This window comes from Schistocerca americana, chromosome 8 (genome assembly GCF_021461395.2).
Source record: "Schistocerca americana isolate TAMUIC-IGC-003095 chromosome 8, iqSchAmer2.1, whole genome shotgun sequence".
In the NCBI taxonomy this organism is placed as follows: domain Eukaryota; kingdom Metazoa; phylum Arthropoda; class Insecta; order Orthoptera; family Acrididae; genus Schistocerca; species Schistocerca americana.
Window position 1 is genome coordinate 467,382,006 of NC_060126.1, and position 18,952 is coordinate 467,400,957.

Sequence of the window (18,952 nt, forward strand, 5' to 3'; positions counted from 1 at the left end):
AGATAAATTGGTTCAACAGTATAATTAATCTGGTGTTTATAAATGATTGGAGGGAACTTTGCTTTTCACCCAGCTTCTGGGGTTTCAAAGAAACCTTTGAAGCAATGTTTCCGGTAAGAGTCCCTTCTGAGTTCAAAGTTCAGCCTTTCGAGGACAAAGGTAATGCTGCTCTAGCTTCATATTTTAAAAAGCAGATAGTGGATGATATTGGAGGAGCATGTTTCTCCCTTATGTTTTGATGAAACTGTGGATACAGCTTCAAAGAGAGAATTTCAACTATAGTTAAATACTTGTCTGATTGTAAACAAATGATTATGACATCTATAGACTTTCTTCATTGGTAAAACCAAGATAAATGGAGCCTTGGATAATGCCTAACTTTCTCATTCAGAGCTATTGATGACAGTTTGTAATGGACATGGTGATAAAAATAAAAAGAAAATACATATTTCCATAATGCATTCAAAAAAGGATGACAAGACTTTGGTGAAAATGCTTTGGACATAATCTTGTTCTCTCTAATTTTATTGATGGAACCAAACATCTTGTTGGGAAGATTTTGAAAAAATACAATCCATTGTGATACTTCTGAGTTGTTGGTTATCGAAGCATGTTTCCTCTAGGTGGCTGACATTAGAACCAGCTTGAGAGAGACCTTTAGAACAGTGGTCAGCTGTTGAAAAATACTTTCTTCTATTCATACCCTAGGACAAAAGCATGCTGATGAGTTATTTGAAATACAAAAATAGTGTTAAACTATTAAAATATAAATTTCCAAAGCAGAAATTATATTTGTTTGTGCAAGTGCTCATACATGTTAAAGATTCACTGGTTTCCTTCAAAAGAAGAGGTCCTTTAATGCATCTAATCCACAATGAACTTGCAAACCTTGTCGGAAGACTCATGAACCAATTTTGTGTTTGCACTGCTCCACACACAGAGTCTGGAAGCATTCTATGATAAGTATTATTTGCCATAAAGAAACATAGTGCTTGGTACTTGAGGAAGTGAATGTCTCAAGAAGCTAAGTGCACAAGAAATATGCTATATTTCCGTGCAAGCTAAAAAGCACTGTGTGTTCGCTTGGATACATATTTTGGAAAAGTATTTTTTGGATAAGCTGGTGTTTTGGTGTCTTCAATGTTTGCATCCTATAAAGAGGGTGAAAGATGGAACATATGAAAACATCTTGAAATTGTATGCAGTTCTTCCTGCTGAGCACAGCAAACATGCACTAGTTGATGAGTGGAAATTGTTGACAGAAGAAGAAAAGTCTGGTAGTGGCAGGAAGCTGGTGGACATTTTTTACTGGAGTCAGTGTTTTGAGAAGAAATAATACCTTTTGAGAAAAGAAATACCCTACTGTTAAGACTCCATAAATATGTGTGAAAGATCATTGGGTGCTCATTTGACTATGTGAGATGCTGTAATTATCATTCAGGAACATCTTGAGTTGGCCTGCACAGTTCAGCTCATTAGATACAGCCATTACAGTGAAGATGAGAAGAGAGTGGCTGAGTAAAAACTGAAGAAACACGAACAGGAAGAAGACAAATTGTTACAGGCAAGTATGAAGAGTAAATTTGAAAAAGAAGTAATAAATATTGAACATGGTGTACAGGTGTTGAAGAAAATAAAGAAGAAGAAAAGGAGGAAAGATTGACTGTTGACAGACAAGTGGATGATGCAAACAAGTGCTTAAAAGAAGCAATGAATAAAAAGGACAGGGTGGGAATTAGTGTGGCTCAAATGATATTGCAAATTGCTATGAAAGTCAGGGTACAAAAAGTGAAGAAAATTAAATATGTAGAAGAGAGATAGAAAGCAGTTAAGTGAAAAAACATTTTTTTAAAGCAGCAAAAAGAAGTCAAGCTTTAATTACCTAATTTTGTGTAAACAAATCGAAGATTTTTTTCGTTACATTTAACAATTAAAAGTTGTTAACATTTTGTTTGTGGTGTTCTGAAAATGGTACACTATGGCTGCTCTTTAAAGCTTTTTCTAGTTTGAGGTGTATTTGTGTTGAATAGGAGCATGTCAGTATAATTACAATAAAGTGCAATGATGTTTTTGATTGTAATTATTAGTTGTAATTTTATAATAATTTTATATGTTGATTAGAATTAAAACAATAAATAAGTGTGAGTTGGTGGGCTCTGGGGATGGTGGAAAGAAAGAGAGAGAGAGAGAGAGAGAGAGAGAGAGAGAGAGAGAGAGAGAGACTCTACGACTTAAAGAAAGAAAAACTATTTTTATAGCATTTTTAGACTTAGAGAAAGCTTTTGACAAAGTAGATTGGTATTTACTCTTTTGAAATTCCAAAAGTAGAGGAGATAAAATACAGGGAGCAAAAGATTTTATACAGCTCGTACAGAAATCAGCCTGCACTTAAGAGAGTCAAGAGACATGAAAGAGAAGCAGTAGTTGAGAAGGCAGTGACACAGAGGTGTCATCCACCCCCAGTCTTATCCAACTTGTTCATTCAGCAAACATTAAAGAAAACCAAACAAAAATTTGGAGAGGAAATTTAAGTTTAGGAGGAAGAAATAAAAACTTTGATGTTTGCTAATGTATAGTAATTCTGCCACAGACAGCAAAAACCTTAGAAGAGCAGGGAATGAAATGGATAGCATTGTGGTAAGAGGTTCAGGAAGAAGAAATAAAAACTTTGATGTTTGCTGATGACATAGTGATTCTGTAAGAGGCAGCAAAGGCCTTGGGAGAGCAATGGAACGAAGTGGACAGCATCATGATAAGAGATTGTAAGATGAGCATCAGTAGAGTAAAACAAGGGTAATGGAATGTAGTCAAATAAAAAAGACGATGCTGAGGGAATTAAATTAGGTAATGGGACCTAAAAGTGTAGATGAGTTTTGTGATTTGAATAGTAAAATAACTGATGGTGGCAGAAGCAGAGAGGTTATAAAATGTAGACTTACAGCAGCAAGAAAAGCATTCCTGTAAAAGAGGAATTTGTTAACATCTAATATAAATGTAAGTGGTGGGAAGTTTTTTGTGAAGGTATTTACCTGGAGTGTAGCCTTATATGGGTGTGAAACATGGATGATAAGCAGTTTGAAGTGGAAAAGAACAGAAGCTTTTGAAATGTAATGCTGTAGAAGAATGCTGAGGATTAGACGGGTACATAGAATAACAGAGGAGGTGGTACTGAATCAGACTGGGTAAAAAAGAAATTTATGTTACAACTTGAATAAGAGATGGGATTAGTTGATTGGACACATCCTGATGCATTGAGGAATGGTTAGTTTGCTAATGGTAGGAAGTGTGTGTTGGGGGGAGGGAATTGCAGAATGAGACCAAGAGATGAATACAGTAAGCAAGTTGAAATGGATGTAGGTTGGCAGTGTCTTTTTTAAATTAAAAATCCAAAAATAAGCTGCTAATTTTTAGTAGTTTCCCGTGCTTTAACTGTTTTTTAGCTCTGACTTTACTTTTAAATACAGAAAATATTGAGCAGTTATTTTGAAAATAATTATTGAAACATGTGTTTTTATTTAAAATTAAGTTTACTAATGCATTTTACTTTTATTTTTTCAGAACAAAAAGGATACAGAACTTTGGTTAGGAGTGACAGCATTAGGGTTAAACATATATGAAAAAGAGAACAAGCTTACACCAAAAACAACTTTTACGTGGTCTGAGATTAGGCACATAAGCTTTGATGATAAGAAGTTTATTATAAAACCAGTAGAAAAATCCTCACCGAACTTTGTGTTTTTCTCACAGAAAGTACGAATGAACAAATTGGTAAGTTCACATCCACCAATTGTAAATATAGAACTCAAATTTAAGAATGTGAGAAATTAGTGATTAAAAAAATCATCTGACTGGAAAATATTAAACTAGAGTAATCAATAGACTGAACTACTGTGCTCCATTTTTATGGAAGACTGATAGTACAGAGAATTACAAGCATCTTTTTAACTCTCTATGCAGTGGTACACTGCTAAAATGTGCTTCCATACAGATAATGGTAGTGCAGGGATATTTTGAAATATTAGTATTCCACTGTTCATATCTGTTTATTTGTTCCACCCAGAATTCATTTAAAGCTGTTGCTGGACATTGAGGAAAAGGAGTTGTCTGCCATTTTCACTACTGAATAGTTTTACCTTTTCTTTCACCAACCTTCTAATTGCAGCCTGCCTCAGATTTCTGTACTACGTAACACTCTTCATCTTAAAGTAGCACTTACATTCATTGTCCTCAATTATTTGTTGTATGTATTCCTGTCTCTGTCTTACAGTAAAATTTTTGTCTTCTATGGCTCCCTCTGGTACTATTGCAATTATTTCTTGTTGTTTTAACACATGTCCTATCATCCTTAACCTTCTTCTATTTAGTATTTTCCACATATTTCTTTCCTTGCAGATTCTGCAGAGCCCCCTGTTTTCTTTTCTTATTAGTCCACTGTATAATCTTTGTTGCTGGAATGATTCTGTGCATCCAGCTTCTTAAGGCAGTTGGTACACAAAGCATTTTTTGACTACCAAAAGGCATTGGAGTCTGTACCACTCCTATGCTTATTATCAAAAGTCCAATCACACAGGGTATCAAGTGAAATTTGGAACTGCATTTAGGATTTCTTAGTAAGAAGGCTGTACTATGTTACCTTTGGTGGAGAATCATCGAAAAAAGTAAATCTAACTTCAGGTGTGCCCCAGGCAAATGTTTTAGGGCCATCGTTGTTGTTGTTGTAGATTAATGAGCTTGTGGTCAACATTAATAGCAACCTCAGGACTTTTTGCAGCTGTGATTATCTTTAATGAAGTACTGTCTGAGAAAAGCTGCATAAATGTTCAGTTGGACTTTGATAAGATTTTAAAGTGGTGCAGAGATTGACAACTTGCTTGAAATGGTCCCCTCATAAAAAATGTAGTATCCTATGACTACAATATCAGTGAGTCACAATTGAAATCAATCAGCTCTTACAAATACCTGGATGTACTGTTTGTAGGGATGTGGAATGGAACAGTCACATAGCTAAAGTTCCAGGTAAAGCAGGTACCAGATTTCGTTTCATTGCTAGAAAATTATTATTATTATTTTTTTTTTCATTAATCTTTTGAATGGTTTGATGCAACTCCCCTGTGATTTTGTATCCTGTGCCTATCTCTCCACCCTAGAATACCACTTGAACCCAGTGACCTCCACAGCTTAATTTTGTCCTCAATTAGTTGTTGAATATGCTCCATTGCTCTATCTTCACAATATATTCCATTCTGTCTTCACAGCTCCCTTAAATAATATGGAAGTTATTCCTTGATGTCTTAACACATGTCCTGTCATCCTGTCATTTCTTTTTGGTAATGTTTTCCATATGTTCTTCTCCTCATCACTGATGTGGGAGAGCACCACCTCATTTCTTATCTTACCTGTCCACATAATAGTGCCACATCTCAAATGCTTCAATTATCTTCTTTTCTTGTTTACCCACAGTCCATGATTCACTTCCATTCAACACTATGTTCCAAACATACATTCTCAAAAATTTCATGCGCAGATTAAGGTCGTGGGAAATGCAGTCAGCCTGCTAATAAAATTACATGTGCGACCCATCCTATAATATTGCTGAAGTTTGAAAGATGTATACCAAATAGGACCAACAGGGCATATTGTGTGTGTACAAAGAAAGGGAGCACCAATGGTCACACTTTTGTTTGATCCTTGGGAGAGCATTGCAGAGGTACTGACAAAACTGAACTGGTAGACACTTGGAGAAAGATGCAAACTATTTGAGAACCCCTATTTACAGTGTTTCGAGAACCAGCTTTAAGTGATGAATCTAGCAACAACACCTATGGAATACTCAGTTGGTACTTGGAGGAACATAGGAATATTAAAAACCATGTATTTCAGTTATGAATGAATCCGCGAATGTACACCCTTTGTCAGAAAAGTTCCAGGATGGGTTTTTTTATTAAAAAAAAAAGAAAATAGAAAATTGCACTTGCCTAGTGATTATGCTAGCTCCTGTCAAAGTGTCTCCTTGGCTATCTATAAGCAGTTGCCAACGTTTCTGGAGGTTTTGGAAGCAAACAGGGAAATTTTCAACCGCAATGCTCGTGAGCTCATTTGTCAAAGCCCATAGGATGTGTGGGAAATACTGTGTAGGATGGGTGGGCGGCAGAAGGAAAGGTGTTTTGGGTATGATGATAGGTAATTGAAGCAGTCTCCATTGCTAAGGGTATGGCTCAGTTGTTACAGTCCAGAATTATGTTGGGTGACACTGGGGGTGCTCTTTTACTGCTGGCTCTTGAGGGTAATGGAAGGATAAGGAGTTTTTGAGGATATATTGTGAGAAATCTATCTGTGGACAACGTGTGGCAGATAGTGCCTGTTTGTGAAGGCCTTAGTGAGACGTCCAGTGCACTGGGTAAGGAAACTCCATTCACGGTACATGTGCTATCCACGAATAGTGAGACAAAACCGCAGTGATTTTTTTGGTGTGGAAGGAATGTGAGCTGTCAAAATGCAGGTACCTTTGATGGTCTGTTGGCTCATTAATGACAAAAGTATTGATAGAACCATTAGAGATGTAGAGGTCATTGTTTAGGAAGATGGCACATTGGGCTGAGGAGGACCAGTGAAGCAAATGAGATAAACATGTAAACATTGTAGACATGAGGATAGGATGTTTTGGTCAAGGGCATGAAGAAATGCTCAATGAACATGAGCCAGACAAGGGGTTTAGTGTTTTGGAAAGCTTGGGAGATTTTGTGTAGATGGTCTGCAAACAGATTGGAATAGGAAAATGCCATGTGAGTGCCTGTGGCCACACCAGGTTTGCTTGTAGATCTCCCTTCGAAAGAGAATTAGTTATGTGTGAAGATGTAGTTAGATATCTAAGGAATGAGGTTGTGGTTTGGAGTCTGAAGACATTGGGATGGGGCAAGTAGAATGTTGGTATGTAGGGCGTTTGCATCAGTAATAACAAGTAGGAATTTGGGTGGTAATAGGATGAGTATGGTTTAGAGTCATTGGAGGAAGTGGTTCATATCTTTAATATAGGAAGGCTAGGTTACATTCAGTTGGTAGGTGGTATCACTTGACAAAAGCATTGGAAACAGTTCAATAGTGCACCCAGAATAATTGCGTATATAGATTTTTAGAAGCATGTAGAATGTGGGCATAAGGTTGATGGGTGGATTATTACCCTGATTAACCCCCCCCCCCCCCCCCCCCTCCCACACACACACACACACACACACACACACACACACACACACACACACTCTCTCTTATGTACATACATACATACATACATACATACATACATACATATTCATGATGGAGAAGGATTCGAATAAGAGATTCTGGAATGGGACTAAAGATTTAAAAAGGGATTATAGGTTATGCTGAACTTCTGGGATGGAATCATATGGCAGAGCTTGTAGGTGAAGGAGACAGACAGATGGCATATGCCTCCTGTCAGTTAATTGCTGTGATTCATTACGATACTGATGGAACCTTTGCCCCTGGTAATGATGATTAAATCAAGGCCTGCTTTGAGGTTTTGAACAGCTGTTTTTCCTTTTTTTGTGAGGGTTGTGTTCTTAGAGAGAGACTTGGGAAGGATTGTGATAAGTTGCAGGTAAGGAATAACCAGGCATAGGTTAGGTGGAAGAGTGGGAAGGTCACATTTGGATGGTAGTACGAAATAGGAGAGGCAAGGTTCAGCATTGCAATTAATGTGTCTTTGGTTGAAGGTCTTGGTAGCAAAAAAAGTGTTTCAGTTATAGCAATTGGGAGAAGAAGAGTAGGTCTTGGATGAGCCCATCATGAGTCCTTCAGCCCCTCACAAAGATTGATAATATCTTTGTGAGGGGCTGAAGGTGAGACCTCTGAATAGAGATGATACTTCTGTAGGATTGCTTGTTCTGGTGAATAGATTGAGAACTGTATTTTAGTTTTGTTTAGGTTTTGGGATTTGTGGGATATTAGGACACAGTTTTGTGATGTTGCAGATTATCTTCCAGTTGTTGAAGGGCAAGGTTTTCAGTTTGGGAGATACGGTGTTGGTAGTTGGTGGTACACATTATCAGGGGGCAGAGGAGGTTCAGGGATGCCTTCATCATGGTGATTTGTTTCTGTAGCATCAGGTTAGTGAGGGATAGAACATGGCAGAATGTAAATATTTGAAGGCCATTGTGAAATGAGAGGTGGCTTCCAGAAAGGGGAGTGTTATGGTTAGATTGTTGGGGGATTCGATGGTTTGGACAGCACACATTCTTTGTATGCTTCCCAATATCCTTAAACCCAGCAGTCCTGTATATTCATGTAGCTGCTTCTCTTTTCTCTAAACGTTTCTTTAGTTTTCCTAGGGGCAACATTTATCTTTCCCATAGTCACTCATGGTTCTACAGCTTTGCATGTCTCCTCTAACTATTATTGCTTTGCCATTTTGCACTTAATGTTGGTCTCAATTTTTATACGTCTGTATTCCCTTTTGCCTGCTTCATTTATTGCAATTTTGTATTATCTCTTTTCCATGGCTGAATTCAGTATATTGTTTGTTATCCAAACTTTTCTATTGTGCCTTGTGTTTTTGTATGTTTGATCCTCTGCTGCCTTCACTATTTCATCTCTCGAAGTTATTCACTCACCATCTATTCTATTCCTTTCCCCTGTTTCACCCAGTCATTACCTAGTACTCCCTTGTAACTACTTGTTCTTTCTATTCATTCAAGCTCCATCTTGTTAATTTATTGTCTTTCTGAAATTTATTCAGTTTTAATCTGCAGCTGGTAACTAGTAAATTAAGTTCAGAGTCTAGATATGCCCCTGGAAATGTTTTGCAGTTTAAAACTGGTTTTGCAGTATCTTCTTGCCATTATATAATCTATCTGAAAACTTCAGGCATCCGCAGGTCTCTCTTACATATACAGCTTCTTTCATGAGCTTTGATGCAAAGCTTAAATTGTGCTTTGTGGTACTATAATATCTTTTCATCCACCCACTACAGTTTATATAATGTAAAAATGTAATTTTCTCATTATTTCTTGCAATTTGCCTGTGTCACAGTGTGTTTTAAGTTTAGTTTGTTTCATGATCAGCTAATATTGTAAATATTACTCCACAGATAAAAAACAGAAATAATTGTTTATGATGAACCAAAATATCAAAAGTTTCTGTAGTATGTTGAGCTGCAAGTTTCCACGTGATATGTTCTTGTTTGATGAAATATTAATACTTTGTGTAACAGCATTTGCTAGATCCTATTAATGTGCTGATTTTTATTGCCCTACATACTTCCCTCTCAAAGAGTGGAAAATTATTGATAGTGCTCAACAGATTTTAATGTTTTATCCATAGTTTAGACAAGGTGGCAGAGTACATTGGCCACCGCATCAGTATGATTTCATTGCATACATCTTTTTAGCTTATACTTTGTCTAATTGCTATTGTCTTCAGACAGTAGGAGATGATTCTTCGTAATGAAACTTCATTCATAAATGTCTGTTAATGTTCTTTTAACAATGTAGGAGAAGACAGATTGTTAGAATACTGGGGAAATGCAACGAGTCTACAAAAGAGATTACCCACCAATCAGCCGCACAACCAGTTCTAGAATATTGCTCAATTGTGGAGGACCCGTACCAGATAGGACTAACAGGGGATATTGAATTAATGCAGAATAGGGCAGCATGAATGGTCACAGGTTTATTTAATCTGTGGGAGACGTCATAAATATACTGAAGGAACTGAAGCGGAAGACTGTTGAAGACCAACATAAACCATCACAAGAAAGTCTATTAACAAAGTTTCAAGAACTGGCTTTAAATGATTACTCTAGCAATGTGTCTTCTTTACGGTAATTTGCAATCTTGTCTTTTCCTACATTGCTGATATTCCTGCCTGGAGTTTCCATTGTTTTATTAATGTCCTTTTGTACTCTCATGTGTCATGCTATGTTTAACATATTAAAAATGCTCCCTGCACCTGAATTTGGGAATTCTATATCATATGCTTCTTTTCATTATTTTAAAAGTTTCTTGTCCTTTTCACGTACCTTTACGTGAAATTCGAGGATAGATTTCTGATTGATGATTAATTGTATATCATCCTCATTTCCCACTGTAATGGACACTCCAGTTAATGTAACACATTAAATAAAAAAAAATGAAAGACCTGTGACAAATGGGAAAGTTGTTACACAACTCTGGTCTCTCTCACTCAAAGGTCAAATTTCACTGTCTTAAAGTGCAATGGTCATTTCACTTCTGGATAGCATCATTCATATTTTACATGTCATAAACTGTTCTCAAGATAGCTATCATCTTAACCTTTGCTTATCATTTTTGCATATAAATGATAGACAAATGAAAGAGATTTTATTCATCCAATGTTATTTAATTGTCTTCGAGATATATTTGCAAGCAATGCTGTGTAAAGTTAGAATAATAACCAGAGGAGAAGGAAAGAAATCTATCTTTTTAGGCAGTATATGGTGTTTTGATCAGATTTAATACCTTCCCATAGGGAAATTCCATTAATTGTATTTTACATTTGTGAGGTAATACATATCAATGTTAAATCTAAATTTTGTATGAGATGTTGACATATTTCTTGTGATAGATTTTAGATCTGTGTATTGGGAACCATGATCTATTTATGAGACGTAGGAAGCCCGATACTATGGAAGTACAACAAATGAAGGCCCAAGCTAAGGAAGAAAAGCTGAGGTAAGCATTTTTTGCGATAATATTTGAGTTTGCAGAAAGTAAATTTTTAGTAATAGATATTTAGGTACCCTAATTTAAATTCAGGTTATTCCTTGGGTAACCTTGTAACTATGATAACCCCCTTTTATTGGAAAATATTGGTGTAATACTATATGGAGACTTCAGTGCCATTTTTATGGCGCCTTCTGTATAGGAGGAGGAAGCAGAACACTCTTTGCTAATGTTTTTTACTTCCAGCTGTGAAATCCCCAACTGTAATGAAGGGATGCAACTGAACATGATGGTCATTGTGTTTGTTTATTTCTCACAAGTGGCTAGTTTTTCAGTTATCAAACCATAGCCACTGATTTTCAGGACTGTGACTTACAAAGTCAGAAGTAAGATGACGGGAGACAACTATTCATCATTGTATTCCCTGGTATTCACAGCAGGTGGCTCCCTCTCGGCCTTGGGTGTGAGTTACCTGTCCTTCCTTTTTAACTTTCTCCTGCTATCTCCAAGGAATGAACTAATAGTTTGAAATGCTAGGACAGTGTTATATCTTTTTTATGTGTCTATTGGCACTCAAAGATGTTAAAGTGGGAAAGACACCAGGGCCTTCGGAATTCATCCCGAATCCATCCTAAACTGTGATAAATGTACCAAAAAATTGCTAGTGGAGTTCTTTGCCAATATCATGATGAGTATGAGAATCCCATATGAAATAAAAAAGCCCAACATCATCACTGTCCTTAAGCCAGTAAAGCCAAGAAGTGGGCCAAAAAGCTATTGTTTGACAACTCTTCTTAGCTCAATATACAAGCTTTTTGAAAGAGTCATCTACAAAGAATCTCGGCCATAGTACTTGGAAAAATTCCAAGTGAACAAGTCAATTTTTGTCCAGAAAGAACCTGTACAGACCAGATTGTCATTCACAACCTAAATAGACACTGGCTTTCAAAAGAATTTTAAAGCTTCAACTGCATTTATAGATCTGTCAGTAGCCTATTATACAGTGTGGAGACATGATATTTTGTACAAACTCATTCAAGTCATCCCATGCAGAAAAGCAGTCCAACTTATTAATAGCATTCTTGGCAGCAGGTCATTTTGGATCATGCTGGGCAATAGGACAAGCTCTTCAAAGACGCTAAATGATGTACTACCTCTGTATCTGTCCTCGTCCAACTGCTGTTTAATCTGCTGATATGCTTGAAACTAGATCACTTAATTTGATATGCTAATGACTGAGTGCTGGCAGCAGTACATTGAAATATTGGAGAACTAAGAGTCATCTTAGCATCTGATCTGGTGGTAATGGAGACTGAAAGCAGACTGCACCAAGGCAGAGATGGCATGCTTTCATTTGTTCAACAGAGCAACAAATGGACATTTTCAGGTCTATTTTGGTGATAGACTGCTTCACCACAATCAGCATCCAAAACATCCAGGAGTTATGCTGGATCGGACACTGTCCTACAAGAAGCATCTGAAAAACACCACAGCGAAGATATGATGTAGGCACAATGCTGTACATAAGCTGTGTGGAGCAGCCTGGGGCTCTACTGCTGAAACTCTGCACACTTCAGCATTCAGACTGGTCTACTCTACTGCAGAATATGATTGGGCCGTATTCCACCCCCTAGCCTTCAAGAAAAACAGCTCTTGTCTGTGAGTTTGAACACATGCGAGGTAACCTGCAACTCCCTGTCCCTCAAGTCATGGCTATCCTAGAAAGAAACCACCTTCAGTCAAGAGAACGAGCCATGGAACTGCTCATGCCTCTGTTCACCGTAACTGACTCATAAGAATGAGACAGGACAGAGGCTTGCACTCCAGATTGCCAGAACTTGTTCTACAGATTTACAGAAAAACACTAGAATCGTGGCTCCCTCTCCCTCTATCCCATTGTCCTCCACCATGCGCGTGCGCCCCCCCCAACCACGCACGCGCGCGCCCACGCGCGCGCGCGCACACACACACACACACACACACACACACACACACACACACACACACACACACACACACACTCTCTCTCTCTCTCTCTCTCTCTCTCTCTCTCTCTCTCTCTCTCTCTCACTCTGTGTGTGTGTGTGTGTGTGTGTGTGTGTGTGTGTGTGTGTGTGTGTGTGTGGGGGGGGGGGGGGGGGGGGGCACGCGCGTGGCAGAGGACAGTGGACTAGAGAGAGAGAACAATTAATTTTGACAAAATAATTCAATTTGAATAGATAAAAAAATCTGCTTACCAAGTGGCGGTAGAGCACAGACGTAAAAGGAGGTCATAATTAGGCAAGCTTTCGGAGCCAGTGGCTCCTCCTTCAGGCAGAAGGGTTGAAGGGGAAGGAAGAAGGGTAAAGGAAAAGGATTGGAGAGATGTAGGAAAAAGGGTATATTTTAGGGTAGTCACCCAGAACTGCAGGTCATGAGAGACTTACCAGGTGGGATTGAAAGGAAAGACTGATTGTTGGGGACTGCCCTGGATGAGATTTGAAAACCAGAGAGCTTAAAGGTGGAAGACAGGATAATATGCAAGACAGAGATTACTGCTTAAACATCTTGCACGAGTTAATAAGAGTGAAAAGCTAAGTGCATTGTAGTATGTAAGAGAGGTGGGAGGGGGCATTGAAAAATAGACAGGTAAGAAAATTGAAGATGTAGAAAGCTAAAACGGAGTGAAGATAGTAGTTGCTGTGAAGAGATGCTGAGGCGGAAGAAATTAACATAAATTAAGGCCAGGTGGATGGCGAAAATAGAGTATATGTTGCAGCACTAGTTCCCAACTGCTAATTGTGAGAAACTGATGTCTGGGGGAAGAATCCAGATGGCGCATGCGGTGAAATAGGCACCAAGGTCACGATTGTCATGTTGTAGAGCACGCTCTGAAACAGGATATTTTGTGTTGCAATTATACACCCTCTGCTATGCCCATTCATCCTAACTGTTAATTTGGCGGTAGTCATACCAATGTAAAAGGCTGAATAATGTTTACATAACAACAGGTATATGAGCTGTCATTTCACAGGTGGCTCTCCCTTTGATAGCATATGTATATTTCGCCAGTTACATGTCTGATATATATGGTGGTAGGATGGTGCATAGCGCAAGTCTTGCAGTGGGAATAGTCACAGGGATAGGGGCCATAGTGTAGGGTGATGGATGCAGAAGGAGCGTAGGGACTGACGAGAATATTGTGGAGATTGGGAGGGCGACAAAAAGCTATTCTAGGAATGGTGGGCAAAATCTCAGACAGAAAGAATCTCGTTTCAGGGCATGATTTTAGGAAGTCATGGCCTTTTCGAAGTATCTGATTAGTACATTCCAGACCAGGATAATACTGAATGACCAGTAATGTGCTCCGAAGTTGTTTTTTGGAGGGATCAGCAGTACCAGGGTTGGACGTGATGGCCTGGGAAATCTGATTTTGAACTAGGCTGGTGGGGTAATTACGTACAGTGAAAGCTGAGGTGAAAATGGTGGTGTATTGCTGTAAAGAGTCTGCATCCAAACTGTTATGTCATCTCGTTGTCTCTTGCAGGCTTGTACCAAGGAAGCAAGGAGAGGATGTTGATTGGTGGCCAGTACCCTGCACGCATATATTAACTGGATTCTTTATTCATAAAAATTGAAAATTACTTAATTCTACATTGGTGTTGTGGTACAAGCTCTTCTGTTCTAGTCCACTTTAGCCTCACTGATGGTGAAATACACTATTTACACAATTTTGGTCACTATGGGCTGCCTGATTCTGAGCTAGCGGCAGACTCAATGGCTCGCTGGTTGCGACAGACTGGCCCTCTGGTCCGTGGCAGCAATCTAAATACTGGCGTCCGAGAGGGCATTGGTGGCACATTGCCTGCAAGTCTATTTTTGGTTTCTGTCGGATCTTCTGGCAACCTCTTTGCCGCATGGGGTGAAAAAAAAAAATGCTGCGCTGTTGTCATGTAGTGAGGCTGTGAATGGCAGTGGGGAGGAGGCAGTCACTGGACGTAGAGATGAGCCAAGAGCCATAGGTGTGGATGATGGCATACTCCTAACTGTACCCTGCCATCTGGCTTGCGAGGCAACAGGAACATCCTCTGGAAAACTGCTGCCAGGGCACACGTCCAGGCCTGAGGGCGTGTGCGGGGTTGATGAAAGTGACGGTGATGGCAATGGAAATGGCGATGGTGGATCCAGGTCCGTGGGATTGGCGAACAGGCCAATGGTGCATCATCGATCCGCTCCTCCTGGGGTGCCCTGGTGGCACCAGCAGGCGGCTGCAAAGGCCATGCAGTCCTGTGAAGCTGTGAATCTGTGGGGATAAAATCATCCGAATCACAGGGCAAATGAAACGCTCAAATTTGGTTCTGGTGGCGGCACTTCAAACCATTGGGACCTGCAATTAAATACACGGAAGAGCCAATGCTTTCCTGGATCACCCCTCTTTCCCAGTGCCCACAGTTTCCATAAACCCTAAAAAGAATGAGATAGCTTGGCACAAAGTGATACTTGTGGACCATTGGCGGTGCCGGATGCTGCAGTGGGTGTAACAAGTGTAGCAGTGTCCAATGGCATCAGCCATGCATAAGTTCTGCCGGTGATGGTCCGTCTCGTGGGTGGGAGCAATAGGAGGTGAAAAAGAGTTGCAGTGCCTGTTCCCTTGTGTGGGTGGTGCAAAGCTTGGCGATCTGTTGCTTGAAAATGCCTGCGAACCATTCTGCTTCATCGTTGGACTGCGGGGAAGCGGAGCACTTGTTAGATGATGAATGCCATTGCATTCACAAAACTCTTCAAAATTACGTGTGGTGGACTGCAGTCTGTTGTCCAACACAAGTACCTCGGGCAAACCTTTGATGGAAAATATGGAGGACAACACTTGAATGGTGCTACGTGACATGGTAGAATTTATAGGCACCGCAAATGGAAACTTGCTAAAAGAGTCTACCACTATGAGCCAAAGAGTGTTCCAAAATGGTCCTGCAAAGTCAATGTTCACTCGTTGACTTGGCGATTGAGTCTCGGTCCAGGCTGGAACGTCTGTGGCACAGCAGATTGGTTTTCTGCGCATGCACGACACTGTGTTGTCACCTGTTCAATGTGGGCATCCATGCCCTGTCAAGTACAATGTCGTCGTGCTAACTGTTTAGTGCGAATAATCCCACAATGTCCTTGATGGAGAAATTGCAACACATCCATTTGCAACACTTTGGGAATAACCACACACCATTGTCCACTGCCATTTTGAACTAGAATCACACCTTGTTGTACCGAACGTTTATGCTGACGAGCAAAGTATCAGTGCACAGCTGATTTCTGGATACCGTTCAATGAATGAGGCCGAGAGGTGTGAATGTATTGCAGCAAAATCTTGAGATATGGGTCTGCATCTGCAGCATGGGCAATTTTTCTATAGTGTATGGGAAAAGATTCCAGCAATTCAAAATCCTGATCAGAGTCTGGAGCAATCAGAAGACAAGATAGGGCGTCTGCAGTGCCTTGCTTTACCACTGGTCTGTACACTATTTCATACCAATACTGTGAAAGCAACAAAGCCCAATGTTGCAATTTTTGAGCAGTGTATGCAGGAACTGGCTTTGACGGATGAAACGAGGACTGTGATGGCTTGTGATCTGTCACTAAATGGAACTTGTGACCATACAAATAGTGATGGAATTATGTGACACTATACACAGTAATGAGAGCTTCTTTTTCAATCACTGAGTTTGAGTGAACAATTTTGAGGCAAAAGAAATAAGCCTGTCTCGTGCATCAATTCCGTGCGAAAGCACAGTGCAGATTCTGTATTAAATAACTGTCACAAGCAAAGGATTTTTGAGTTTCTGAAATGCATCTTGACAGTCTTTAGTCCACACAAAAAGCACATTTTTGTGACCCAAGCGATTCAACGGAGCCGCGATCTGAGCGGCATTCGGTATTAACCGAATGTAGTATGTCATGTTGCCTAGTACTGACTGCAGTTCAGACACATTGCAAGGAACAAGCAGGTCACAGATTGCAAGCAAATGAGATTGGAGGGGGTGCACACCATGACTGTTTATCACATGACCTAAATACTGTAGTTCAGTTTGAAAAAAGTCACACTTTTAGACGATATTTGAGTCCTGCTTCTGACAGGACTCGAAAAAGAGTACGCAAATTGGCAATGTGTTCCTCTGGTGTACGACCTGAGATGACAATATCATAAAGGTAGTTTGAACAAAATGGCACTTTAGCAGTCAGCTATTCTAAGGAACTTTGAAAAATGGTGGTGGAAGCGGAAGCACTGCCGAAAGGCAAACACAAATACTTGAACATTCCTAAGTGTGTATTGGCAATAAACACTTCCTGTGACTCTTCATCCAGTGGAATTTACAAGTGACATTACGCAAATCTGTCTTAGAAAAGTAACATCCTGCACCAAACCTTTTCATAAGTTCTTGTGGGCAAGGTAAAAGATAAGTATCAACTACTGTTTGTAGACTTGAAGTCAACATAAATGCAAATGTGACCAGAAGGCTTAGGCAACAAAACAAGAGGACTTGCCCATTGACTAGCTTGAATGGGAGGAATCAAACCATTACCGTGCAGTTCTTTCAATTCTGTGGCTACTTTGTCTCTTAAAGCAATTGGAACGGAGCGGGCCCGTAAAAACTTAGGCTGTGCATGGCCTTTCAATGTAACATGCGCTACAAAGTTATTTGCTTTTCCCATTCCTTCTGAAAATGGTTCAGGGAATTCTTTAAGCAAGCTAGCAATACTGTCTTTTGGATCAAAAGCTGATATGGAAAGTATGTTGTCTTGGATGCTAAGGCCAAACAAATCAAAGGCATCTAAACTCAAAATGTACTCACTGTCTCTGGATTTCAACACAGTAAAATTCACTGTTCTAATGTGATATTTGTGAGTGGCAGGCAAACAACCCTGTCCAAGCACTGGAATTTCCTGTCCGTTGTAAGCAGTGAGGTGCTTGTTAGATTTAGAAAGGCATGGTGAGCCTAACTGTTAATTTGTGGCACAATTTAGCAAAGTTACTGAGGCACGTGTGTCTAACTGAAAGTTCACACGATGGTCAGCAGTTCATAAGGAGACAAATAGTTCGTTAGAATGTTGTTGCACAGCACTAGGGAGAGGAGGCGGCACAACCTTAATCGTACTTTTGTCAGAACCTGTTGTTTGTTTAGAAAATACAATGTTCAGTGCATGTGCACGAGCCTGTTTTTTATGGGAGTGGGCAAAATCGGCATTTTTGTGTTGCTGAAAACAAACTGTTTGGATGTGGCCTTGTTTTCAACACGTGTAACATGTTGCATTATGTGATGGGAAGTCCTTTATTTCATGGTGAGCAAAACATCTAGGGCAAGACTTCACTAAATTCACAGGTCTGTTTACCTGTCTACATGTCTGTCCGCGCAGCTACGTACGCGCTCGTTGTTGTGGCTGCTTGGGGCGGTCGTGAGCAAGGGGGTGAAATGACCTGACAAATTGGGGCCTGGTCAAACTTATCGGCCGCTATGGCACCTGAATCCTGTTACTCTAAGATTTGCTTGGGTGCGACAGACTGCAGCAGACTTGCCATCCAGTCTGCGGCAGCGATCTAAATAGTGGCAGCCGAGAGGGTGTTTGTGGTGTATTGCCTGCAAGTCTGTTTTTGGCCTCTGTTGATCTTCTCGCAGTCTCTTTGCCACATGGTGTGCTGGCGCCAGCTTACACCAGCACACGAACAAATACGTTTGCCTCAAATGCCAAGGCTCTGTGGGGGGGGGGAAAGTTTTAAATGGAAAGGATGGCAACTGTCAAAATGTAAGTACTGTTGTTTGTTAGTAGGTTTAAAGTGTGTAGCTTGCATTTGGTGAGGATGAAATCAGCATCAAGGAAAGTGGCACAGGATTTGGAATAGGACCTTGTGAAATTAACTGGGAGGAGGTACTCAGAGATTCTAGGTTTTTTTAACGGATCAGTCTCACTCACCGAAGATGTTATCAGTGTATCTTAACCAGACCAGGGGCTGAAGACATATGGATCTGAGGAAAGCCCCCTCTAAGTGACCCATGAAAAAGTCAGCATAGGAAGGAGCCATCCTGGTTCCCATGGCCGTACCCCTGACCTGTTTGTATGTCTGCCCCTCAAACATGAAGTAGTTGTTGGTAAGTATAAATTTGATTAAGGTGAATAGGAAGGATGTCATAGGTTTCGGATCAGGTGGGCGCTGACTGAGGAAATGTTCAGCAGCAGATGACCATGTACGTGGGTGATGTTGGTATAGAGGGAGGTTGCATCAGTGGTGA

The 18,952-nt window shown here is 40.0% G+C and overlaps 1 protein-coding gene across 1 annotated transcript in view; it reads left to right on the forward strand.

The window, feature by feature from the left end:
- Positions 1-18,952, forward strand: part of LOC124625796 (merlin) — a 171,733-nt gene that overhangs the window by 50,117 nt on the left and 102,664 nt on the right. Inside the window, exons 5-6 of the mRNA XM_047149248.1 lie at positions 3,559-3,768; positions 10,600-10,706. Of these exons, the coding sequence (XP_047005204.1) occupies positions 3,559-3,768; positions 10,600-10,706 (317 nt within the window). The remainder of the gene's footprint in view (positions 1-3,558; positions 3,769-10,599; positions 10,707-18,952) is intronic.